Raw genomic sequence first — 26,588 nt, 5'->3', positions numbered from 1 at the left:
TTATATTATTATATATTATTATATAATTAATATTATATAAAAATAATATTAATTAAATATTAATTTAAATGATAAAAAATAATATTAATTACTATATATTCTCTTATTAAATTATGTATTAAATTAATATTTAAATTAAATATTAATTTATATAATGAAAACATATAGTAATTAATATTATTTTTTATCATATTTCACACACTGCACTGTGAAAGAAATATTTTTTAAGATACATTTTTCTTTCGAGCGTATTTAATTTATTTAATTCGAAGTAAAGGAAATTAAACTTTGTGATAAAATAACAAAATTGAATAAACAATTGAATAAACAAGAATAGAGAAAAAGAAAACTTAATTCTCTCGATCCCTCCCTGAAAAATCACGTGAATTTCATATTAACACTCCTCATTTCTTCTCACTGATTATGCTCTGTGAATGATAATACACCATTTCATTTTTATATTTGTTCTCCGAATGTTAAACAAAGATAAGACAATAATACATCATGCGCTTAATGGAACCAGGGGTTTGATTAGACAATATTAAATTGTTCTTTGAAATTTCAATTCGTGAACGCTTTATCTCGTTCGTGTACAAATTTGTGCGCAGTTTAAATATTGATCACGACTTATCGTCTGTATTTCGTAATCTTTATCTCGTTTCTTGCTTTTTCATTGTACGTGACGGCTGCTTCCGGACTGATCAACTAAACGCGGAAACGAAGCAATTGGATTACCAGGTGGGTCGCGAAAAGGAAGTGGTACGTGCTTTCACGAAACTTTCCAAAGAGGTATAAGTCGATGAATATATGTTACCAAAAAGCTAGATATATTAGATAAACACATGTCCTATCTGATATAACAGATAGAAATTGTTTTATTTCATAATCTAATCAGTTTTAATCAAATATATTAGAGACAATCATTGTCATGAAATACGTCTAATCTTTTCCAAACATTTTTTCTATTTTTTTCTAATATTTCCTTAATTATTTTCTAATGTTCTTCTAGTGTTGTTTTTTTAATGTTGCTTTTCCTTTATTTAAAATCTTAAAAGAGATGCATTTTTCAATTTATACTTGTTACTTATACATACTTTTTTCTTATATTCAATTCTTCGTATTTTATACTTTATTAGACTTCAAGAACTTCTTCGATCGCGTGCGAATATAGGATTCTTTCTTTTATTAAGTAGGCGTAGTAAACTACTTTCAGTATTTGTGTGTCCATCTATCCGATTATTGCAATATTTCTCAGAAATGGCTTAACTTTCTTAAATTCTGTTTTTGATAATAAATAAAAACTCAGGACTTTAGGTCTTATAAATCAAATCAGTTGATCATAGGGTCCCGAAATTTAATCGTCTAGATATCTAAAATACCTATTTATATTAAACGTGATTTTGAGACTAGTAATGTTAATTTTTTTTTAATATAATTTCTGCATTATAGTACGTTCCCTTGTTAGAATTAAAAAAGATAAAGAATTAATTAAACTGAGATCAAAATTAAACTACAATGGTAGAAACGGACATATGTTATGTTACAAAGAGTTTGTAATTAAATATATTATTCACACTCGGTTCATTTTCTACTTACTATTGTTCGTATTATTTCGTTCGTATATATTTTACATTATTATGATTATTATTATCCACTTATTATACTTCTATTTTAAAATATTTATACTTCATATTTCTTCAGTGCTTTAGATTTTGAGATTTAATATTTAATATTACTTTAGAGACAATTACATCTTACATCTCTTTTATACACTTTTTTCTAAAGCATTTTTTGATCTTTCTTTTCCTTGTTTATAAAGATCGCCGATTTCGACTTTTTCGTTCAGGATTCTCGGTGAAGCGACCGGTTTCTTGGAGCATAGTCGTGAGGAATCTTCGCAAAACGAAGACGTCGTTCGCGTTCGCCGGCGACAAGACCCGCTTCCTTCGCACACCTATCGAGCGACAGCGATTTACAAGATGCATTCGACGCCGGGTGAATGTACTTGTGCGAGACGTCATCAACGATCGAAATTCCTCCGTTCACGCGTTCCCGCTAGTTTTCGAGTTTATGATGAGGAGAAACGAGAAGGAAAGCTAGAGATATTTAACTCAATATACGAAGCGTTCCAGACCCAGTGGATTATCTTCCAATCCGTAAATTCAAAGTCAAATTTCGCCATTAGATTCCTCTGCGTCAATTTCTACTAATATAGATTAATTACTATAGATTAACTACTAATAGATTAACTTTGATCTCGATCCGCACATAAGGAATATGCACATAAGAAATAGGAAGAATAAATATCCTAGTGGTAATAGGAACCACTTTTGGCAATTTTATATTTTATTTTATTATTTTATTTTAAGATAAAGAGACGATCGGAAAAATATTTTTATTATTTAGTATTTATAAAAGTGCCAAATATACTGTCAATTTTAATGTTACATATTTTTGAAAGGCTGAATTCTTAATGATACTATAATTAAAAAAAACTAAATATTATTAAAAATTTAACCTTTCAAAAATATTTATCATTAAAATTGGCAATATTTTCATAAACATCTATTAAATGATAGAATATTTCCATTTGTCTTCATTTTATGTATAAATAAAAATGTCAAATGTCTTCTATTAAAAGATATTTTTCTTTTCCTATTCCTTAAGTGGTTTAAAAACGACAACTGGATTAGTTTCAGCAATTTCTCGTGAAACACCCTGTACATTGATAGAAGCGAATGTAAATCCATGTTATCCACAAGTGGCGAATTTGTTGGAAATTTACACTTGATATTAGCGCAACTGAGACTGAAATAAATGACAAAAGATTAATAAGCGAACGATGCCTCGCATTAAACAAAGGATGCTCGTCGAGTACCTTATTTATAAAACTACGGAGAAAGAGAGAGAGAAAGAGACAAACAGAACATTACACGAGAGGGAGGAGGAATATCATCTTTTTTCTTGGCAATATTTCACAGTTGTTTCTAAAATAAAATTAATTTGGGGGAGAGAGGAGAGGCGCCTTCTCTCGCTTGTAAACACATGCTCTTGTAAACTTGAATAGTTTTAAATCTCGCACCGGCCACGATTAATCGAGGACGAACGGGTATTTGTCCCGTTAAGATAAATAAACAAGTAGGCCCCGTTTGTCGATCGACGTCGACAAACAGCGGCAAAATCGTCAGAGCTTCCAACGGCTGCAGTCATGACGGACGTTATCATGAATGATAAAGCACGTTTTCGCGATTGAGTAATTAAAAACGAAGCAAGCTGTAGCCTCAATTCGTTGAGCAGACGACGATCTTGTCGTTTAATTGTTCGCACGCTAATTACAAACTCATTTTTGAGCGATTACAAATTGGAAATTGGATAGACGACCTCAATCAAACCGTGAGGCTCGGTTTTGCGTGCCAATGACGTGGAAAATTGCGATTTTGTGACCAATGAGTTGATTGCAAGATCTACAATCGGATGCAATACTTATGTCCATTTTTATCAATGTAAATTAACTTCAATCTCGATTCTATCAAATCAATATACTCTTCTCATTTTTCTTAAAAACTAAAAAAAAAGGTGAAGAGTTAACACTTGAGAGATTAAAATGAAACTACATTACATATAGTAGAACCAGGCACAAGTTATATTTTTTATCTTAGGTACATTTCTACCAATATAGATCAATTCAATTTAATTTTGGTTCAACTTAATTTTCTAGTACTATATTTTTCTATGTTTGGAAATTAGAAAAAGTTATGAAGTATAAACTAAATTCGTGATTTTAGGTTCATTTCTGTCAATACAAATTAACTTTAATCTCGAGTAATTTACTCTTTTATCTCTTTCTAATTCTTATAATTAAAAGAAGATAAAAGTAAATTAAACCAAGATCAAAGTTAATCTAGGTTGGTAGATTAACTTTAATCTTGGACATTATCCCATTGTCCATCAATATGGATTAATTTTGGTTTACAATTTAAATTTTTCAATTTCAAGAATTACAAAGAAGATAAAGAGTAAGTTGAACTGAGATAAATTTTGATAGAAACGGGAATTCTAATTAAGTCTAATTTTTAGATCTGGAAAAAGATAAAGAGATTGATGGAAACAGGCATGCTAATTAAATATAATTTTTAAACCTGGAAAGAGTAAATTGAACCTAGATTAGTTAATCTACGTTGGTAGAAATAATGAGTATTAGGCGTTCAATTCTTCATGGAAATTTCAGAGGGGTCAACAGTGTGTGACGACATCCGCGATGAGAAACATCCGGAGAAAGACGTGAACCTCCGTGGCATTCCCACATGAAACATCAGGTTCGGAGTCGGTATATTGTATACCCACGAGGTCGATTTTTTTTTTGCGCGCTCGATGGCGCGGGAAACTCGACTGTGCAACTCTGAGAGGATGGGCGTTTTCAACTCTTGGAGGAGTATTTGCGATGTTACTCACTATGTTCTCGCGTACAGTGTTGTGAAACAATTGTTCCCTGAGGTCAGCGTCAACTTCCATCTTCACCTGGTTGTTAGCGAATGATCCTGATCGACCAGCAGTGGTAACATTTTACCGTATTGCACGGTCTCGTGACGACATACCCTGATCGACGGCACTCGCGTACGATAAGAAACGTCGAGATGGATCTGGATGGATCCCCGGCCTGGTCTCTGCTACGGGTGTGTGCGCGTGAGTGCAACAACAAGTTAATGTATTCGTACTGCGATAGGCATGACGTACGATCGACCGACACACCAACCAATGACCGAGGCTGCTAACGAACTGATCAAAACCAACCAAACCGTTTAACGAGCTCAGCTTGGAGTTAACCTTCAAAGGAAAACCGATTACGTTTCTAGACTCCGCTTGAAGCGCCACAGGTGTGCAGTTGTTCAACTGTGTTCCTGAACTTTTGAAAAAACGAGAGATCCCATGGAAAATGTTGTTCATTCTAGAGACGAAAGATCTCACTTAGCTAGGACATTTTGAGAATGCATTTTATTTAGCATTGGCTGCGTTCAGCAGAGAAAGGGAAATGCTGGATACTGTGGCTGGATTCACACTCGAGGAGACGCTATAAACGCTATAGACGCGCAAATGCTACAAACTCTGTTTGGAGATCCAATAGCACGATAGCGTTAGTGAGCTCTTCAAACGTTTAGGGTCTGCGCACAATAGGAGAAATATTAGGAACAGATATTAAATGTAAGAATTTTAACCTATCAGAACTGTGTACTGTGGAATGTGCGCTTTCTAACAGGTTAAAATTATTAGCAGAAGTATTATGCCTGGTTTATGCTTCGGTCTTAAGGACTTAATCCTAAAATTCAGCCAATAGAGTTCAAATTTCGGTTAGAACTGGCAGCTTTATTGGTTGAATTTTAGGATCTTGGGATTAAGACCTGAAGCATAAACCAGGCATATAAGGTGAGATATTGCGCATGATGGCGACATGGAGGGGGGGTTGCTTGAAACCAGTTCAACCAATCAGTTCTGGCATCCACCGGAATAGCTCGGTCGCGTTCAGCGGACTCAACAATTGAGTGAGCGCTCGCTATTATTGGTGTATTCTTTTAGATCAATCAGAATTTTTAATCTAGAAGAATGCACCAATAATAGTGAGCGCTCACTCAACTGTTGAAGTCCGCTGAACGCGCCCTTATATTCTTTCCACCATCCCATGGCACGAATGATGACATCACGGCGTCTTTAGAGTGACATCATCATCGGTTTCATAGCGCCTAAAAGCATCTCCTAAAACAGTCTTCGACACCACTTCGATACTAATTGCGCTTAATAGCGTGCTCCTCGAATGCACCCACTGTATCCGATGTGCGTCATACGATGCTCTGCAACCAATCAGGAAAATCATATCATCGATACGAAACAAAATCCTGGTTTTTGATTGGTTGCAGAGTCGTCGTACGACGAAATTCGGATGCAGCGTGAATCCAGCAAAAGATTCCGATTCCCAACCTACAATCCCAATTGCACACATTGCTCGCTGATTGGCCAATTTAAAAATAATATCAACCTCATTGGTAAAGCACGGAAAAGTTACTAGGCACCGATCGATGTGAGTGATGTGTGCAATCGAGAATGTAGACAAATGGGATTCTTCCGAAAATAAATATCATTCAAATGCCAATTTGCTACATTTTTTTTGACAACTTACACTACAGTAGACATTTGGTAGAATTGTCGAATATGGTCTTTCATCCGTTCATCGTGGCAACGTCTGACCACATATTTTCATCATGAACAAAATATTGCAGAACTTTGACTGGAAAACGATGCAGCATCTACCAAATTCGCCGGAGCTTGCATCATCTGATTGACTTTACACTTGTTTCGCTCGCTGCAAAACAGTTTTGACAGTCAACAGTTTAACAATGAAAGCCGTCTGAAATCACCTTGCTGATTTTTTCGCCCACAAGTTTCAAAGATCAAGGCCTCATCGAGGCCCTACGGAAGCGTTGGACAAGTTGTAGATCAAAACAATCAATACATTATTGATTAAATAAATTATTATAAATGTCGAATTTTTTTCAATTTTATAGAAAAAGTCCGCAGAATTTTTCCTCCATCTTAATATGATCTTGAAACTCTGCGATCAATAGCTATGTTCAACAAAAAAAAAGCAGTTTAATAAGCACGTTGCGCTACTTTAATTATATTTATATCTAAATGTTTTTAAAAATGTAACATCTAGAAAAACATTTCTAAAAAAATGTAGATTTGAAAATATGATTCGCAATCATAGTAAAGCAATTGTTACAAGATTCTTTAATGTCGATTCTTGTCCTTATTATTAATTCTGCACTGAATTTAAATATGTAACTAATCACTAACCATATTTTTTTTACAATCTTACAATGTAAAACTATTTTTTTTTCTACTAAATGTATGATAGTTATTTTATTGGTATCTTAAGTTTAAGTTTTGGATTATGAATACTATTGCAGCATGCATTTTAAATATAAAACCGATAAAATTGCAAATTTTACTTTTTCAATTAAATGTGAAGATTCAGGGAGATTGAATGCATGTTTTATCAAACATGTTCGATTTAGGATTGCAGATATTGATAACGAACAATGTTTAATCAAAATCAGTAACTTGTATATTATGCGCATTAACAATTCTTATTGCAAACGAATTCGTATTAATGATAATCTTACTATTTGCAAGCGCTTTGCTCCAGTAGAAAAAGACATTAGTTCTCTCTCTCTCTCTCTCTCTCTCTCTCTTTCGTTTTCTTTTGCTGTAAAACGGCAATCCTTCAGTCCTAAACAGTATAAAACATTCTAAAAACAACAGGAGTACAATTTTGCTTCCAACACAATGTAACAATTTTGTTCTGGTATAAATATAACAATATATATTGTATATAAATATGATTCGGAATATTAATAAAAAATAATCCCTCAGTTAAAATATAATAATTACTATTAAACCTAGAATATATGTATAATTATAGAATAATATATAATTTGCGAATATAATTTATAAAAATATCACACACATGTTCCTCAAGCACAGAATTTCCCCGTTAAAATTCCTTAATACAAAGAATTTGCAATAAGTGCTTGAATTAAAATTACAATTGCGCACGACTAAATAGATAGAAGCCGAGATTTTCGAACGATTTCAAGTGAAAAAAACGACTGTAAGATATCACCCTATACTGTTTGGAGTCAAGGATAATCATCAAAGAATTAGATCAGTTAGATCATAAGAGTTGCTGCTGTATAAGGCTACGCTGCTACTTCGCCAAAATTCTTGTGGCCGGTGTCCTTAGCATGTTGCTGAGCCGCTGCTTGTCCATTTAACATGATTTTACAGTCAATACACATTAGTGTAAACTTTTGAACATCCGTGAACTGGCGACTCGATCTTGCTTCTTTCGCGAGCTGGGCAGCCTCTAGCAACATCCTCTCATCCTCGATGGAAAAAATTGTTTGGATACTGCCACCCTACATATAATAAAAAAATACATTAAAAATCGAATCTGTAAAATTTGCAAAAGATATAGAATTCTATGTTAAAAAATCTTTCTAGGTAAGTATCACCTCCAAAAAACACTATTTAACTTTTCCTTATTATGTAAAATTTTACAGAAGTTGTGATTACAGAAAATTGTTAAGTATTGGTAGAAAAGATTTACATTGAGAGGTTCCAAGTAGAGAGGATCATAGTGGATTCCATCAAATATGAGAAAGACTCGTTGAGCATAATGCTGATCTTCGCCAAACCTGTTGATGATCGCATTAATGCTGTCAATCACCGCTATCTCTAAACCATAAAATTTAGATAGAATTGACAGTTCGATGGCGCCACCCCAGGCATCAGACTTGAGAATCCATTCGCAATATTCAGCGTTAGGTCTGCCCAGAAATGCTTCAGAGTATTCATTCGGATCTGCCGCTACCGCGTTTGCTATAATCTCCCTCATAAAACTAGCGCAACTAGTATCGACTTTGCCTGAAAAAAAATTATTATAATTTTCAGTTTTTGAGTTTAACATTTGTTTTTCTTCTTATTATTTTAAATTTTAATTTAGCTTTGATATTTTTAATGCCTGTGTATTTAATTCATACGATTCTTAAAGGCATGACATTTGCTCTATAAGTTCAATACCAGAAGTACGGAGCGATCATTATTAATTACATTTCTGAATTATTAAAATTAATATTACATTTCTTATATAAAAGACAAGAGTTTGAAATATTGTTTGACTTATCACTAATTATTTTCTTTATATTGATGAAATAGTTTTTATCAATGTCTTCATTTTTACTAATTTACTTCCTTGATCCTTTTAGTAAGAAATGTTAGCACTTTTAGTATTGTAATTATATACAAATACAAACTTAATACCTTCCTATATTTTCAAATTTAAGAATTTATTGGGATATACATATATTATCTCTTGTAAAATGCAATATATTCTAATTTTTTATTTACAAGTATTTGCTCACCATTCAAGACATAACCCACGCTGGTAAAGAGACAGGAATTGTCCGCAGGTACTACTTTCCTCATCAGGACGCCTGGAACATTGGCAAAGTTCTCCTGGTCGACGATATGCGACCGCCCGATATTGTTCAGTCTCTGCTCATGTCTATTGAACACGATCTGCATGTGACATTCACATAGAGATTCCTCTCTTAGCTTTCAACATTGAATTGGCTTTGAGCAAAATATAAATGAATAAACCATAATTTTCGCACAAATAAAATAGATACAACTGCAGTTTATGACTCTCATGTACAAATTTTAATTTTGGCACTATATTGTGTATCTCTATCTCATGTCTCAAAAAGAATTTGAAAATTCATGTTGTGCATTTGTATTATAGTCTCAAAACATTTATTTAATAATAATGATAATAATAATTTTGACTACAGCAGAAAAATAAGATATAACATGAGATTACAAAAACAATAGATAAGATTATTGGTAATAATAATCTTGAAACTTAGATCTGAAAAAAAAAACAGTTTATCAAATTTTAATTGGTTTGCTTTCTTCTGATCATTAAATTCTAGTCCAATTTTAATAGTCTGCTAAAGTTACGAGATGTCTCTGAAGCTAAAGTTCGAAATTTTTAATATAAATATGAAGAATGATATAAAATATATGTAAATTGTCGTATAATAATTATTAAAAAAATGTTTAACACACATGATGATGTGAATGACAAAGACTTTTGCAATAAACAGCATTTCAAAATCACGTTTCCACTTATGATCCTTCCTAAATTAAACATGTAGATAGTCGAGAAAGTAAAATCCTCTTTTTTTTTATCTAATAATTCCTTATATTTTAATACCTTAAAATCAGTCTACAACCTATCTGGCACATGAGAAATAATAGGAGCAAGTAATCTTGTGGTAAATGTTTTAAATTCAGAGTAAATCATTAAATGAAAAAACTTGCAAAAAAATCTATAGCGTCATAAAAAGAAGAATCGCAAAGCCACATGCTTTTTAATACCATTTTCTATGTTTTCCAAAGGTCAATTGTGTATCTTGAAATGAGATAAAAAGTACAAAAGTAAACAAATTTATTAGGTATTGGTTAATAAAATTATAAATATTATACATTGTGAAAAATAGTATTAATTTTAATAAATATTTATTTAGATATTGCCAACTAATTGTTTATAGTTAATAAATATTTACTCAACAAAAGAAAAACAGATTATCAAATCAAATTAATAGTTTTCGTACTTCTTTATATTTCGTTGATACTTCAAACAAATGTGATTTATTAAAACTTGAAATAAAATATTTTAAGTTTTTACTGAAATATTTCATTTCAGTATAGTAAATTAGCTCATTTTTGTAATTTTCACCTTGTTTCAAGACACACAATTGACTTTCAGGAGTTGATAAGACGAACCTGTTTCTCCTCGACAATAAGAGTATCACCGGAGATAATTCCGGCGTGCTCAATTGTGGCGTCAGGCGCATCCAGGTCGACGGGCTTCGGTGGAAAGCCGGCTAGCACCTGGAGGGCGGCCGACGGGACACCCGTGAGTTCGACGAGCTTCGCCTTCAGCTGAGAAACCTTATCATGGGCCGTGAGACCACAGACGACCTTTTGACCCGATTTGGTCTTCACCCGGAGTACGAAACTCGCCATGACCGTCGGTCCGCTTCCTGCGACTAGAGATAGCCGTGACCCGGACTCGGACGACGCGAATCTCCGCCAATCAGCTGTTTCGCCTGTGCCTCCGCGGCACCTTTGTTCTCGCCGTCGTCGCCGTCGTCGTCGTCGTCGTCGTCACGGTCGGAGCGATCAATCACGTACGAACGCGATTGTACATCGTTACTATGATAATAAAATAGCTAACGACTGCTAGCGACTAGCCATCACACTCAACTCTGATCTCTGTTTTGCGAATCGCAAATGGAATATTGGAATGCGAGTGGAGCAACGTGAAGTTGCCGCGTATCGCAGAGCAGTGAGAATATCGAATATATTCAGATATATTCAAGTTGTAAGAAGAAGATAGAGGGAAAAACAAAAATTTATATAGCAAACGTTAGTTTGAGATTTTTTAATTTTGTTAATTAATGATCGAGTTTTATGGTTAATCTACTTATCGAATAACTAATAATTTTTTTTAATATATTAAAAAATACATATAACGTTTTAAAACGGTTTGTTTTACTGCTAGTCTAATTATGATAAAAAAATATGACAAAAAATGTTTCTTTCTAAAATAAATATATTTTATTCGCGAGTTCTTGGACCGAGAAACGTGTAAAGCCCATCTACAATGGGCAGAATTCGATCCACTACTGCTACTGCCCATTGTAGAATGAGCTTAACCAATCAATTTGCCGTTTTTTCGTAAAAACTGTATATTGATTGGCTATACATTCTGTTACGTCCAACGTAACCGAAAGTTTTAAGTTTTTTTTTTCTTTTTTCTCGAGTGTCCCTGGGTCGAGAGAATCGATATGTATTGGCAACACTGTCTCCCTTCTCTTCTTTTCCGAATCTGCGTCGACATCCGGTTTTTGGGCGCGTTCGGCCATTTTTGTCACGTTCGTCCATGTGAAAGGTCGTCTTTCTTCACGCTGTTATAAGTAAGTAATAATTTCCACAAATAGTTATGTTATTTGCGCATCAAATAATGTACTTGAACGTGATAGTCACATCGAAGTTGATTTTTATTTTTCCAACACTTGATTCTAATTTCAAAACATTTTCACGACCACGTGTTCTTTTTTCCGCTCTTTGTTAATACTCGGTGGTTGTCGTTTTCTATTTGCGAAATTATCGAATTTAAGAGTCATCCGTTTCTTTTTTTCTTTGTAGATATCTCCGTATTGTACACATATAATAATAATTTTTGTTTAGGTGACTATCTTTCGATATGGTTAACGGAAGGATTCCGTCGGTCTTCTCCAAGACCTACGTCACGCCTAGAAGGCCGTACGAGAAAGCTCGTCTCGATCAGGAATTACGTATTATCGGAGAATATGGTCTCCGTAACAAACGTGAGGTGTGGAGGGTAAAATATACCCTGGCCAAGATTCGTAAAGCTGCTCGTGAATTGCTCACGTTGGAAGAGAAGGATCCAAAGCGTCTCTTTGAAGGTGGATATGCGTTACATATATACATGTTTATAGATATTTTAATCGGAGGATCGATTGTATATCTCAGGGCCTCTTTTACCAACTTTAATTAATGCTAATCGATGGTTAATTCAATCACGATTTATTTAATTTTTAAAAGTATATATTATAGTTCAATTTTACAATTCATAGTTAACCCTTCCGTCCACTACGGGGGTCTTTTTCGACCCAAGCAAAATTTCAAAGTGCTGTAACTTTTGAAAACGGGCACTGAAGGCTATATAAAAACTATATAAAAAAATAATTTTTATCAAAATATTATGATTGGGACTTCAAGTTGAAGGTTGAAAGAAGTTCCATGAATTTTTTCAGATTTTTTAAAGCACTTTTACTGGTCGAAAAAACGTCAAGACGATAACGACCCCCGTAGTGGACTGAAAGGTGCCGAAAAAACGTAGTGGACGGAAGGGTTAACTCTTAGGCCGGAATCAGACTACGTATTGAACAGTGAGATTAAAGATTGAAAGATTAAAATTTGGCCAATCAAAATAATAAGAGCAAAAATTTTTTTATTCTTGGTCAAATTTTAATTTTTAATCTTTAATCTCAATTTCCAATGCGTAGTCTGATTCCAGCCTTAATTGAGGTTCAACTTTCTTATCTCTTTTTCCAATTTGGGAATTAGAAAGAGATAAAGAATAAGTTAAACCTTGGAGTTAATCTGAGTTATAAAACTATGCTTGAATCAACTAAAAAAAATGGATCTATAATTTCATTGACCAATATCTAAAATTTGTTCACTCTTGTAATTTTCATCTTTTAAAATATACTACAATTGTGATTCTCACAAAATTTTTGCATTTTAAATAATTATGTATGTAATCTTTTATAGGAGTAAAATTTGTATCTTTCATGTGTCTTTAAACTTTAGTACAGGCTTTTATATTGTTTAAACTGTATAAAAATTTGAACAAAAATTATTATACCCTGGTGAAAGTTTTAACAATGAATTTTTTACTATTATATAAGTTGGCTTGTATTTTATTCATTTTTTATAGATTTAAATGTACCGGAATTTCGAACAGTAAACAAATTGATTGTTTACTTCTCAATATTACCGATAAAATTAATTAAAATAATAATATGATGTGATTACGCTGACACCTCTTGTCTGAAAAGACAATTCTGTGAAGAAAAAAAGCGTTTTTCTTCTGAAGGATTTAAAAAAAGAAATTTTTCCAAATTTTTCTACATTTCTATACATAATACGAAAGAAGTTCTTTTGTACTTACAGGAAATGCTCTACTGCGTCGTTTGGTAAGGATTGGTGTATTGAATGAGGTCCATATGAAGCTCGATTATGTATTGGGTCTAAAAATCGAGGACTTCTTGGAGCGACGTCTGCAGACCCAAGTATTCAAGCTGGGCCTTGCTAAATCCATCCATCATGCCCGTGTGCTTATTCGCCAACGGCATATTCGGTAAATAATAATGGTTTTTATTGCAGGAAAAAAGAAACGAAAAAATGTTTTAATTCGAGAACAAACTGAAGAAACGCCTTAAAAAATGGGCAAGAAGTGGCCGAATTATCCTTATGGCACACTTCTAATCTTTGAGGCAAGATTAAATGCCTGGATTAATCACCGGTTAAGGTTACATATGTTCCTTTTTCGGTTTCATACTAGGCTATAAATTTAAACATTCACTTCATGACTGACTTTAAATTTATTTATACCTTATCTTAAATTTCTGTAATTTGATTTCAAAATTGTTGAACTCTTAAAATATTCCCAGAAATATTGAAATCTGTAATTATTTTGTCATGATGTTATTTTTACAATATTTTTCTAAAAGAGCAGAAAGAGAAATTAAATTTCAGAATGTTGCAAAATTACGTTTTAGTGTAAGAAACTTAATTATTCAAGTATTTCATAATGTGAAAAATCAAGTATGGCGCTCTGATAAACCTAATAGAAATTTTGCATTAAAATGCATTAATATTCGATACAATATCGCAAGACAAGATGACGAATAAATTCTATTGCTCAGGTATCAGGACGACATCTGATCGACCGGACCTGGTTGATCAAACAATGAGTCAAGAATTCAATTGTTAACTTAACGAAAATTTGATTCGCGCAGGCCACTTAAGTGTTGTTCATCGGCACTTAACGCCTGTTGAGCTGTCGATCGAAATTCTACTTTTGTCGAGAGAGAAAGAAAGGAATAAGTTTCGGTAGTCTGATTTTTGTAATGAAAAAATTTACTATCAGTTTCTATGACACGAGTTCGAAGAAATTGAACGGTCAGTAATGATTCCTCGTTGCAGTGTACGCAAGCAGGTGGTAAACATCCCATCGTTCATCGTGCGATTGGACTCGCAGAAGCACATCGACTTCTCGCTCAAGTCACCCTTCGGCGGTGGCAGACCTGGTCGTGTCAAGAGGAAGAACTTGAGAAAGGGAAGCGGTGGTGCCGCACCGGAAGAGGAAGAAGATTAAAATAATCTTTATTATCGGCATTTATTATATCAATAAATGCATGGCGCGTAAAAATCGATGTGTTTTTTTTTTGTTTCCTTTCTTGTCCATTCATTTTTCAAATGAAATTATTTTTTTCCAAACACGAACCCCAAATCTGTGTAGGAGACGTATACCTGAAAAATAGAAACTTAAATGCGATGTTGTGTTTTAATGTGTATTGAATTTGTTGATGTGAATTTTCCTATTTTATTTTTTTAAATATGTGATTAAAAATTGGAATCTATTTTATTAAAGAGGGAAACAAAATTTATAGCTGCTTAAATAATTTAGTCAATCGCGCGTAACTGTAAAACTACAGTTGATAATCTTTAAAAACTTTAATTATAAATCAGTAATTTAAAAATGTAACAATTTTATATACGACTTTTATTAAACAAAAGGACGTTAAATTTTGTTTTATAAGAGGAAACATGCGGGGAAATGTTTTTCAATAAAGATGAATATTTTTGAAAATAAATATTGCACAATCGATTCTTTGATATGTTTATTTATTGTTAAAAGTTATATTTAAATTTTTGAAAATCGAATGTTTCAAACTAAAATACCAACTGAGCACTGAAAGCGTATGCATAACTAGAGATGGCACCATGAACATAAATCCATCTAAGAATGTAATAAATAGTAACAATAATGCATAAAGATTATCGGTACTATAAATATTAAAACAAGAATGCTTACATTGTTCCACAATGCAATTTATTCTTGAAGTTTACTCGATGCAGTAATATTAACGATATTCAAATTTAAATGAAAGGAATAATGTACAAATAACAATAATAAATATGCATGCAAATACATGTATCGATTATAAATGAGAATAGTTTAGCAATATTTTATTATATGTGTATAGAATAAAAGTATTGCTTTCTTTGTATTTATTATTGTTATAATTTATCTAAAAATGTATCAGTAATAAATTGCAACGTAAAAATATATATTTTGTGACTTGCTCTTTAAAAAAGAAGACTAGAGGCAGAAGGGAGAAAAAAAATATACGAGAACTTTTTCGTCGATATTTCCCTGCGGAAAAGATGGATCTTTAAAGGCAGAAAGGCTCAACTGCTGGACTATTAAATATCTCCCATCGCGCGTCACCCTCCATTAGAAGTGTCGAACACCCTGAACGATGCTCGAAAGGCTCGTAAAAAGTACCAAGAAAAACTTGTTGGCAAGGGATGCGTCGTAAAAGTTAACCTTTGAAGTCAACGCGGTTCCATCTCGCTCTCTCGACGCTTTTAATATTATATTCTACAATGCAAAAATTATTTCTAGCAAGAGAACTAATAGGAGCGGTTATTTTAGTGTGCTGTATTAATAGAGTTTTAATATTCATAAGAATATATATAAATATTTTTATATTATATATTAATTTATATTTTATTTTATTTTATTATATATATGTATAAATAGGACCAAATTCAATATAAATTTAATATAAAATTCTATTTTACATCAATTAATTATGTATAATACAAAAGTATCTCAAAATTTATGATAAAATATTTTGAAGACAGTTTTTATAATATATTTTAAGCCTAAAACAAAAAGGTCGAGGTTATATGATAGCTTTCAAATGAAAAGAATTTAAAAATTACGAATGAAGAACTAGACTTTCGCACTCTCAAAGAGGTATATGATTTATTAGATGACGCGCGTATGTAGATTGATAGTATATTATAAAATAGAAAGTGCTTATTCTCATCAAAGAACAACCACCAGCACTATCTCCCGTTTTATTGCCTCACGATCATATCTGTTCCTCAGTTCGCGCGCTCGACAGACGTGAAGTAGCGCGCGAGTCACGCGCGGCAAGTGGTGCGTTAGTGACGTAAGTTTTTGCGCGCGCGAACGTCCTACAGTGCAATTCACGCCGATTCGCGAATCGTTTGGTGTAAGCGCCGAAGTCACTCCGTATTATCTCTCACATTTCTTTCTCATCTGGCGAATTGCGCGCGAACCGATTATATCGCGTGATTAGCTGAACGACACGCAATCGCTCTGTGTTAATTAGATTGCGCTTTTCGCAATCGGTCCATGTTCTCGCAGGATTGCTTTGATCGAGACGAGCGAAAGGTCACGGATTCAAAATGGTTGCCGGCCGGTCGTCGACAGGTGAAATACGCGGTATGTATATAGCTTTAATATCTGTTGCACTTGTGTTGTAATTACGTGTCACTTGCACTTTTTGTATGTTCATATTCATTTCGTTTAAGGAGAGAGAGGCGTACGTTGAGTAGCACTGAGCCATCGATGTCTCGCCGAATAAAAGCGAAGTAAGTATCCACACACATCGTTTTCGTCATTTTCGTCAAGTAAATTTTATGCGACTTATATCATATTTAAATGAAGTTTTTTAATTAAATTTTTTGCACGATTCATATGTTCATCATTGTTGTTTTTTTATTGTAATATTATAGAGAAAAAGAGAAAAGATTAACTCTGTGCAAGAAGTTTAGTTTTTAAAATAAAACATTATTTTAATTTTTATTTACGTCAAAATGACGTTATTTTTACTCTCTCTCTCTCTCTCTCTCTCTCTCTCTCTCTCTCTCTCTCTCTCTCTCTTGGCTTATTGCGTGCTTCTTGGGCTGCTATTCACAATGAAATTAGCAAAGTTAAAAATATAAAAGCGTTACATATATATATTATCACGTAATTTAATAAAATATACATATACATATATTACTTCACTGTTAAAATAGTTTATTATATAAAGTTCAACGCAAAATCGCCAACGAAGCTAATCGCGCATTTAAACACTTATACATGTAATAATTAGACTAGAAATTGAAATTGATAGAGATTGAATTTGGTCAATCAAAGCAAATTTATTAAATTCGGTATTGCGGTTTTTCTCTTGGTCAAATTCAATCTCAATCTCAATCTCTAATCTGATAGTATTAATCTGATAGCATTAAGCAACCTTTAAATCCAGTGCGAATAACCAAATGACTGTAAGATAGCACTGACCACATTCCTCGAAATAGCTTGTTCATTGCTGCTCTTTCGCATTCGCTTAGTCCGGCTTCATCTGATAGACGAATTTTCTGTAGTGCAATTACGCGAATGAGTTAATTAAAACATGCGATATTGATTAATCGGGATTGTTATAGTATATGGCAACGTAAAACAAAATGAAAACATCTCCGGTGAACAAAATTACAAAACATGAAAAAAAAACATTTGTACACAAATCTTTTATATAATATGCATTAATCGTTACAAATATAATCAATCATATTATATCACAATCAATTTATACCATTAATCACATTAAATATTTTTATATGTTCTTATACATTCTTCACATAGATGGAATGTAAACGTTATTTCATAATTACATTACTGTTTTAGGTATATACGACGTGTAAGTGCAAAATTTAATTTTGTTTTATTAGTTGCCACAAAACTGCAAATTAGGAAAATGTTGGGAAAATTGAAAACAATCACAGGTAAATCAGAGAAAAATCAAGGAATTTTATAAAACTTTTTGAAATTTAAACTTTCTTAAATCAAACGAGAAACAATTTTTTTTTCAAAATATTATGAAAGAACTAAGGGAAATCAGGAAAAATTATAGAATTTTGATGTTTCAAAACTCGATTATGTAAAACTAAGTATCATTTATCCTTGTTGTTCACCAAATGTTGAACAAGGATGAAAAATACGAAGTTGACAGAGTCTAGTTTTCTAACGCATCCTAGGATGAAAAATTTATGACAATCTTGTTTATAAATATTACTTTGCGAGTGAGAGATGAAGGAAAGAAAGCTATAATGCTGTCGTGCGGAGAGCATTTACGGAGATATTAATGTATCAAAGTATCTCGTAGCCACGTCGACAAAATAATGACTTGGAAGTATAACGAATTATTGCCGAGCAGTGTCGAGCACCCGGTGTCATACCCACGCTTTTTCTTACCCCCCGGAATTTTTATAAAGGGAGAGATTACGCGCGCGATCGCGTCGGATCCTTTTTACTCGGCACCGAGGGGATGTAATCGAACGCCGCCGTCGTCTCTTCGTGCTCTTCGATGTATCGAGGGCTAACGTCTCGACGAGATACACCGTCGACTTTATCCCACCTGGGGCTGACAGTCCTCGTGATGGATAATAGGGCCACCCGCGCCCACCTTCTCCCGTCTCGCGCTCGTTCGCCGCGAGCGTGCAATATTTCACGGCTTATTTACTTTTTGGAGACGCACGTCTACGGTCAACGCGTCGAGACGCTCCGACGTCGCGTAGGCAACGGGGGGACGGAAATTTTTCTGAAATTTTCTTTCTTCCTAGCTTTTCCAGGTACGCGTTTTACGCGGCATATCGTTGATATTCGCATAATTTCTCGACTTGGGTCTATTTCTAATTTTGATCTTTAAAATCCATTATGTTAATTATTCACAGTTTTTAATAGGTTATTCAACATTGTTAAGATCGATATAAGATGCGTAAACAGCATAAATAATCGTTAAATTATTAGTCAATTTAACTCGTGATATTACTAAGGTATAGTTTATTAGTGTTGCGTTTCCAGCTTAGACCGCTGTGGCATTGTCTCATTTGGTTTGAAATTTAACGGTCCAATAAGAGAATTGATAAACATACATTAATTTAAATAATAATATTGGATCCGCGAATGGGAAATTTCGAAGTGAATACGGATTAGGATTAACATTTATTAAGCAATTATTAACAAAAATCAAATCAATTAATGACGTCGCGAGAGGCTATTTAACACATTCTTCTCGATAATTTTCTACAACACTATCCTTCTTTTTCGAAAGAAGGATTTTAATTTCACAAAAATGATTCATGAAGTCAAAATACTAACCGAGAAACAATTTAGAAATATCTTAGGAATATACGGATACAGGTAACTTTGTGCTTAATATATATAATATCATATTTTCTGTATAATTCTATTTAATATAATACGAGGAATTCATAGTGAAATTCCGAGAGGGCCAAAGGCTCTCGAAGGTTTCGCAGGACGTGCTCCTTCGAAGTCGGTGCCGATCGTTCCAAATAGTAAGCGATTAAAATGTTCTCTCTCTCCGGGCACTCTCTGCTGATAATTAATTCTGCGTAAATGCGATTTCCGGAAGCGGATTATTTTCCGCGCTCAACGGTACTTAGCACGTATCGCGCGGGTCATTCATAACGCGAGCGTACGTATTTGCATGCGAGCATAAATAATGCAAGGAGGGAATCCTGAATTACGACTCGCCGGAGGGAAGCGTGTATGTATTTCCGTAAACAACACGGAAATTTCCGGCGTCGCGCTTGCTGTGCGCGACAAGCGACCGGTCTGGAGGGAAATGATCCTCAATTCGCTAACATGGGTCCTTGATTCATATTCAATAGTACGATTTCACGCAGATGTCACGGATCGATGCTACATTTTGCTCCTTCTTATTATACAGTTAGATAAAATATCACGTTTTTCTTTCAAGTGCTATATGCTTGGAAAATTTTTTCACTCTGAACACGATGCGGTTGTTAGAATTTGTATAACATGTTAAGATTTCGAATAAATTGAATTGAACGGACTAAAAATAGCGTTTTAAGCGATATTAAACATTTTTTTAAAAGATTTTGCAAAAAGACTATTTGTCCTAAATAAAATCAATGGCGTGTGAAAATACAATTCAGGAGCTTTTAAATTAATTGTACTTTTAAGTGTCTTTTATTTCGTTGACTTATATTGCAAATAAATTTTTTTTTTATCTTAAAAAGATGTTGAAAATAGCTTCAATATCATTTTTTAATTATTTTATTACCTTAATTTATTCAAAACTTTGATGTGCTACACAAACTTTCGATAACTGCATGTGTTTAGTAAAAAAAATCTTTAACTACTGTGGTACTTTGAAGAGAATTTAGCGTTTTTTTGTGTTATTAATTGTGGACAAGAATTTTTTTGTCCTTGATGCAGTGCATTTCGCAGAGTTAGACCAGGCAAACGAGCGAACAAACATGAATGAGCAACTTGTTTCCATGAGTCTGAATGACTCATGGAAGCAATACTGCCGTATTCGAATATTGTTTCTTTACGATTGTTGATTTGAATCTAATTTTAAAGAGAGAATCTTATTGTCCTTTGGGAAAAATTTGAAGTGCAAAATGTACATTTAATCATATCGGTTTTTTTTTTGTAAAATTAATAGAATTAAAAAATGTGAGTTTCGTTGTTACCGTGAATGAAGTAAACATTACTCTAACAATAAACAAAAGTGAACTAACTTCATAAAAAATTTATAAAGTTGTCACAACTCAAAAAGAGTAATTAAAAATAGACTATTAGTACTAAAAAAAGGATTTTGAAGGATCATGAAACAAAAGTCATACTTAATCGTGTTAAAATTATATTCATTTTCTACCAATATTATAATATTTGAATAGTCAATAATTTTCTGTCAAATTGAAATATAATTTTTCTCTTATCTGCAGATATTTCTCTCATGAGAAATTTAATTTTTGGAGTTGCGTCACTTTTGAAATAAAGCAACAATACGATTCTATTCCAATTAACTAACAATTGAAAAACAAGAGACTGAAAGTCTTGATTACAAACTTCTTTGAAGTTGGAGATTCGGATTCGTTAAAAGTTATAATGCCTTTGAGGTGCTGATTCGTGTTTCGATATAATTCGCGTTGCATGCCAACTCGATGGCAATTTTTCATCTCGTGCTTCCGAAAAATTCGAAAACCGCCAACGGCAAGCGAACAAAAAACCAGGAAATTGAACGATGATTGCTATGACGAGGCGGATAAATGCCATACCAACTTTTTTTTATTTTCTTCATATATCTGTGCGATTCGCAATTAAATTTAGTTTTCTGTTAGATTAAATTTTAAAAGAATTTTTACCGGCCACGCGTTAAAAAATTCCCGAAATTTGCCGCGAGCAATCCAAAATTTGAGCTTTTTATATCAATACGCCAGCTGATTCCTCACTTGGTTAATATCTAATGATGGTCGTTTTAATCGTAATTACTTTATTAAACGGCGATCTAAGTATTTGCAAAAATAATTACACATCACGTAACCATCGTATATACAGGAAAATATTTTATTACTAAGAAATTGATTACTCGATTGATTTTCTTTCATTCAGAATATATTTTGAATATAGATGCTTGTGATAAATTTATAACAAGTTGCGGATATATATATAAATTTTTTAAATACTTGAACAATTATTTGTATAATACATACGGTATGTATTTTTCTGTGTGTACGGACCTCCCGTTGGAGTGTTTATAGGAAAATTTAGCGGGTGGCTTCGATTAGTCGCAGCGAACAGCCTGTAAAATTAATTAGCGCCGTTAAGCGAGCCGAGAATGGGGAAATTGGCGCGGGAATTCTCGATCTCCGCGTATTTTCGGATCCATTATCGGAAACATGGTTGGCAAGAGTCCGACCAACCGACCGACAGACCGACCGATCGGTAGAATCTCCCTCGTAGAATTACCGACCTTCATTCCGGCCTTTACCACATTCCACGATGAGTCCTCCTTTCGTCGTTGACCTCATAAACTTGTGTGTACTACATCCAAGATGCGTTGTCGGCGAGAAAACTCGCTGGAGACACTCTCGAGTTGTCGGCAGCGGACAGGAGTGATCAGCAGTGATGCTGCGCTTTCGTTATCAAGTACTTTCGTTGTACATTATGACAACTACACGTTCTTTATTGTAAAGGACAGTCCTCCATTTCAGGTAGCTATCCTTTAGATTTATTTATATTTTTTCAAAACTCAATTTTGTCCTTTATTTTAATGATATTATATTATGCGAAATTCCTTTCTAATTCGCATTCCAATGTCTAACATCGTAATGAGTGAATATTTATGGAAATAATCAACAACTTTAGTTTTATGCAAGAATATTATAATTACTTGACAATAGTGTCACAATAACGTCAAAATGACATCAAAATGAGTTGTGGCTGATTGAAAAGTGACTTTCAACAATTAATTTTGCGCGCACCTATTTTGATGTGATTTTGATGCTGTGATGACTTGTGTTTTATTTGGAAGTTACTTCAGATATACTGCGCAAAAAAATTTTAGAAATTAGGATTTGTACTTTTATTTAAATATTTAGATATTTAGGAATAAAATCCTGAAAGTCTTTTTTCGCAGATTTGTTTTCTATTTTTTCTAAAGAAATATGGTCACTATAGTCATACTTGGTATACACAGCGTTATTGGTGATAATTACGTTATTATTTATTTATTTCGGGTTTATTAATTTGGAATGATCAAAAATATTGAAATAATCAAAATTGAATTCGCGCGACGTATTTTAACGAAAATAACGATTTTTATTGTGTACTGGTTATATGCGATGATATAATGGTACTGGTTATTAATCTGATTACGCGATTATATTTTATATAATAAGAATAAAATTGGAGAGAGACAGAGATGGTCACATTTGTCGCTAAATGAACGATAAAGCCTCGAGGCATTAAATTTACATTAGCATATATAGTCACATAGTACTTTTTAATTGAATTCCTTCTTCCTCTCCCCTCTCTTTCTCTCTCTCTCTCTCTCTCTCTCTCTCTTGGCAGAGAGGAGGCCGCAGAGGAAAAGTTCAATTAAATGGTGCTGCGTTTTCGATTAAAACTTTGTGGAGTAATTTGTTGTTAATGCCGACTATAAATTGTGTGATAAACTCTTTAAAATAAGCCACGAGGGATTCAAGTTTCAGCGAGTCTCAATAATATATATATTTAATATCTGAAATATTATATTGAAAAAAGTTTACTAATTTTTAATATATATTTCTTTGTATACTATTATATAAGTAAACATTTACGTATAAGTAAATAAATCTCTGCTTAATGATAGAATTTGTTATATTTTTTATAATGTCTTAACTATCAAGATATTCACGAATATTTTATATTGGAAGAGAAAGGAAGTTCTTCGTATCGTAATTATATAATTCTATTCGCATTAAAATATTTGGTATTATATATTTCTTTTATAAATTATATTTCTGGTATAATAACATTTGTCTTTTTTATAAATGTTATCGAGGAAATTCCGCAGAATTTTATTCGCCTCAAATTTTTAATTTTATCCACTTTTAAAGTCTCGAAAAACGATAATAAATCAAATCAATCTCTGTATAGCTGTTTCTTCGCTTACTTGTTTCATTTATACAGTGATTTAGATTAATTTATGAAACTTAAAACAAATTGAAAGAACTCATCGAATGTAAGCACACTTAGAATAAAAAGTAATGGTAAAGTGACGAGCGGACAAAGGATTTGAATTTATTATGTAAAAATAAAATTATTTACAAAATTATTTAGAAACGTATATACGTTAAGAATAATTTTATATATATTTTAGAAGCATTAAATTAAAAACACACATTCAGAAAAATAGATTACTCATAAAAGTGCAAATCGTTATCGGTAACATAATTTTATTTCAATAGATTGTGAAGATTATAATATACAATATAAGGAAATTTAATATTATCTTTTAACATGACACACCTATGAGTGTTTAAATATCTCCGGGCGTGCAAATACGGATAGACCTATATATTGAACGCAAATAATAATTACTCGTTTTAAATATTTCAAATGTTAATATGTATGCTAATATATTATAAGTTCATCATAAGCATTAAATTTATTCTAAACATATTCCAAATTTTACTAAGTTCAATACTTCGATTGAAATTATTAAATAAAACAACATTTTGATTTACTCATCTTATACGTATAAAGTAGTTCTTTGATAAATTTTATAATTTTCTTTAATAGAAAACAAATGCTTACTGTAAATATATAATGAGTTTTTCTGAAATTTGTAATAAATTAGTTAACATATAGTTTGGGGGGGCTCCCTTAAACTACATAATTACCAAAAAGTAAATCAAGTAATCACTTTTCTCTTTTTTATACAATTGGAAAATTTATATTAAAAACACATTTTACGTGTCTTAAATTCATTAAAATTTTTGTGTTAATATTAATACGAGATGAATATTTTAGTAAGTATAATAATACAGATACGAAAAAAAATTACACAAAAAAATTAATATCGATACGATTTATAAACGAACTGTGAAAACATTTTTTTTTCAAAATTAATGTTTATGAGATGTTATAAATTGACACTTATATTTTTATATATATATATATTTTATTCATTATCTTAGAATTTACGTTTTATCTTATTCACAAATTGTTTTATTTCGACACTAAGAAATGTTGAGTATCAATTTAACACAAAATATCCAAATAATTACATTTATACGTTAACTTAATTAACGCTCGAATACGTTAAAAATTCAACACAAAATCTTAACAAGGACTGAAGTGGAGTTTCCGACACAAATACGAAATGTTTTTTACATGTATATACAGAGAGAAGAGTTTATTTCCTCATGCATTTGCGTCGTTTCTCCGGAGGATTCTGATACGCGGTGTTATCGGGGAGTGGAGGGTGTGTTGCGGCGAAGATTATTATTTAAACTACTCTCTCGAAGACACAAAGGGTTAATGGGTACGACTGGCGCGTGTCTCCCCGCTGAGGCCGAGCCGCGCCGAGCGGCTACTCGGCAGCTCCCGCGGCCGTAGTTCCGCGCCAGCAGTGATCTCGCGCGCGTCGTGCTGTACGGGTCGTTTCCGTGTCGTTCGCTCGTCCGGTAAGGTGTGCTCCGAGCCTCCGTCCCTCCCGAAAGTAGCATCTTGCTCTCCGTCCGGCTGTTCGATACTCGTCCATTTCCGTGGATCTTCTAGATTCACCGATTCTTCGCATGTAAGATCTCAGGTGAGCCTCAGCGTTAAGTTGATCCGGCAGAGGAAATTATACGATCACTCGGAGCGCGAACGTGAGCCATCCGTGGACGTTGGAATACGTGAGCTCGGTTTTTAAAAATCGCTGCAGGTCGTGACAATTTGCTCTGATACCGTAAGGTAATTATACGAGAAATTGGGATCGCTGATTGGAGCTTCTGTGTCAATTTTGGTTCAGAATTATCGGGGTGGAAAACGCTCGGTGTGGAGAACGTGATGGAATTGTTTTAATTTCACGCAGTTATAAAAAAATACTTGACGAAAAAAATTGAGAGAGAGATAGAGAGAGAGAGAGAGAGAGCGCTTGTATTTATTTTCTATCTAAACTGATCGCGACAATTTTTTAATTTACACGCGAGAAAATATAGATCTAATACACGCCAACTGAGCGGATTTTCTCCTAAATAATCACCATGATTTTTTGATATTTTACAAAGAAATAATAAAAAATACTTTAAAGAAATAATAAATAATAGTAGGACTTGCGTAATATGACTTTTATATCCGTTTGTATGGAATTGTCACAAAACTGTAAATCAGGGAAAAGTTATAAAATTTGTCTGGAAATAAAAAGAAAAAAATGGACTTTGGTGGCTCGGGATAAAAGAGACTTGTAGTGTCTTTCAGTTTTTGAACATGGCCGGAGACACTACCGCGTCTCCTGATTCGTGGAATTTTAGGAATTTGTGGTAATTCTGATTTAATCTTTATTAAATATTGTTGCTACGCATTAATATAGCGTTGGCAATTTAGTTTCTTTCGATTTCTTTTTGGAATTTTAATTTTTGTAATTATGATTCTTGTTAAATTATTCGAGTAACGTATACGGCATTTCTCTCTTTCTCTAACTTGTTCTAAAAAGCGCGTCGGAGAGAAACTCTGCCATTAACCCGCTTATTTCTCCTGTGTATATATACTCGGTAAATATTAAAAGTACGTACCCTTCGAAATCGCATCGCATATCTATGGCTTGTAGTGACGATTGTTATTATGATTTTATACGTTTACACCGTGCGCTTATAGTCCACGATCTGTACGACAGGATGTCTTTGTTTAACCTATAGTTTCAGCTTACCTACACCCACTGCTGCGTAATGTTTTGCGGCTCGAATGTTTACGACCTTGTAAAATT

General features: G+C 33.1%; 3 protein-coding genes across 4 annotated transcripts in view; 1 reads left to right on the top strand and 2 right to left on the bottom strand.

The window, feature by feature from the left end:
• The window catches only part of lili (LMBR1-like protein lilipod), an 11,214-nt gene extending 6,509 nt beyond the window's left edge, over positions 1-4,705 (bottom strand). The window contains exon 1 of the mRNA XM_018544431.1: positions 4,453-4,705. Within this exon, the coding sequence (XP_018399933.1) occupies positions 4,453-4,512 (60 nt within the window). The 5' untranslated portion in view covers positions 4,513-4,705. The remainder of the gene's footprint in view (positions 1-4,452) is intronic.
• A 2,787-nt stretch (positions 4,706-7,492) lies between these two features.
• On the bottom strand, positions 7,493-10,899 carry Yod1 (Yod1 deubiquitinase). 2 transcript variants are annotated; one of them, XM_018544438.1, is made up of 4 exons: positions 10,402-10,899; positions 8,976-9,132; positions 8,162-8,478; positions 7,493-7,970 (listed from the first exon to the last, which is right to left on the bottom strand). In XM_018544438.1, the coding sequence occupies exons 1-4, from the start codon at positions 10,642-10,644 to the stop codon at positions 7,752-7,754; spliced, it is 936 nt and encodes a 311-aa protein (XP_018399940.1). In that variant the 5' UTR covers positions 10,645-10,899; the 3' UTR covers positions 7,493-7,751. The 2 variants fall into 2 exon arrangements, with proteins under 2 accessions (XP_018399940.1, XP_018399941.1); XM_018544439.1 differs by having other exon boundaries at positions 8,976-9,118; positions 10,402-10,545.
• Positions 10,900-11,536: 637 nt separating this feature from the next.
• RpS9 (ribosomal protein S9) lies at positions 11,537-14,634 on the top strand. Its single transcript, XM_018544427.1, has 4 exons — positions 11,537-11,597; positions 11,872-12,110; positions 13,384-13,570; positions 14,419-14,634. Exons 2-4 carry the CDS (start codon positions 11,888-11,890, stop codon positions 14,588-14,590), a joined length of 582 nt encoding a protein of 193 aa, XP_018399929.1. The 5' UTR covers positions 11,537-11,597; positions 11,872-11,887; the 3' UTR covers positions 14,591-14,634.
• Positions 14,635-26,588: the final 11,954 nt, after the last annotated feature.

This window comes from Cyphomyrmex costatus, unplaced genomic scaffold, assembly GCF_001594065.2.
Source record: "Cyphomyrmex costatus isolate MS0001 unplaced genomic scaffold, Ccosl1.0 scaffold441, whole genome shotgun sequence".
In the NCBI taxonomy this organism is placed as follows: Eukaryota; Metazoa; Arthropoda; class Insecta; order Hymenoptera; family Formicidae; genus Cyphomyrmex; species Cyphomyrmex costatus.
The sequence above is the reverse complement of the archived record's forward strand: the minus strand, read 5'-3'. Positions and strand labels throughout refer to the sequence as shown.

Coding starts and splice junctions, on each gene's coding strand:
- RpS9 (XM_018544427.1), top strand. CDS start 11,888: ATGGTTAACGGAAGGATTCCGTCGGTCTTCTCCAAGACCTACGTCACG. Junction 12,111..13,383: donor TCCAAAGCGTCTCTTTGAAG/GTGGATATGCGT, acceptor TTGTACTTACAG/GAAATGCTCTACTGCGTCGT. Junction 13,571..14,418: donor ATTCGCCAACGGCATATTCG/GTAAATAATAAT, acceptor TCCTCGTTGCAG/TGTACGCAAGCAGGTGGTAA.
- Yod1 (XM_018544438.1), bottom strand. CDS start 10,644: ATGGCGAGTTTCGTACTCCGGGTGAAGACCAAATCGGGTCAAAAGGTC. Junction 8,479..8,975: donor CGTGGGTTATGTCTTGAATG/GTGAGCAAATAC, acceptor ATTTTTTTTCAG/GCAAAGTCGATACTAGTTGC. Junction 7,971..8,161: donor TCTACTTGGAACCTCTCAAT/GTAAATCTTTTC, acceptor TATTATATGTAG/GGTGGCAGTATCCAAACAAT.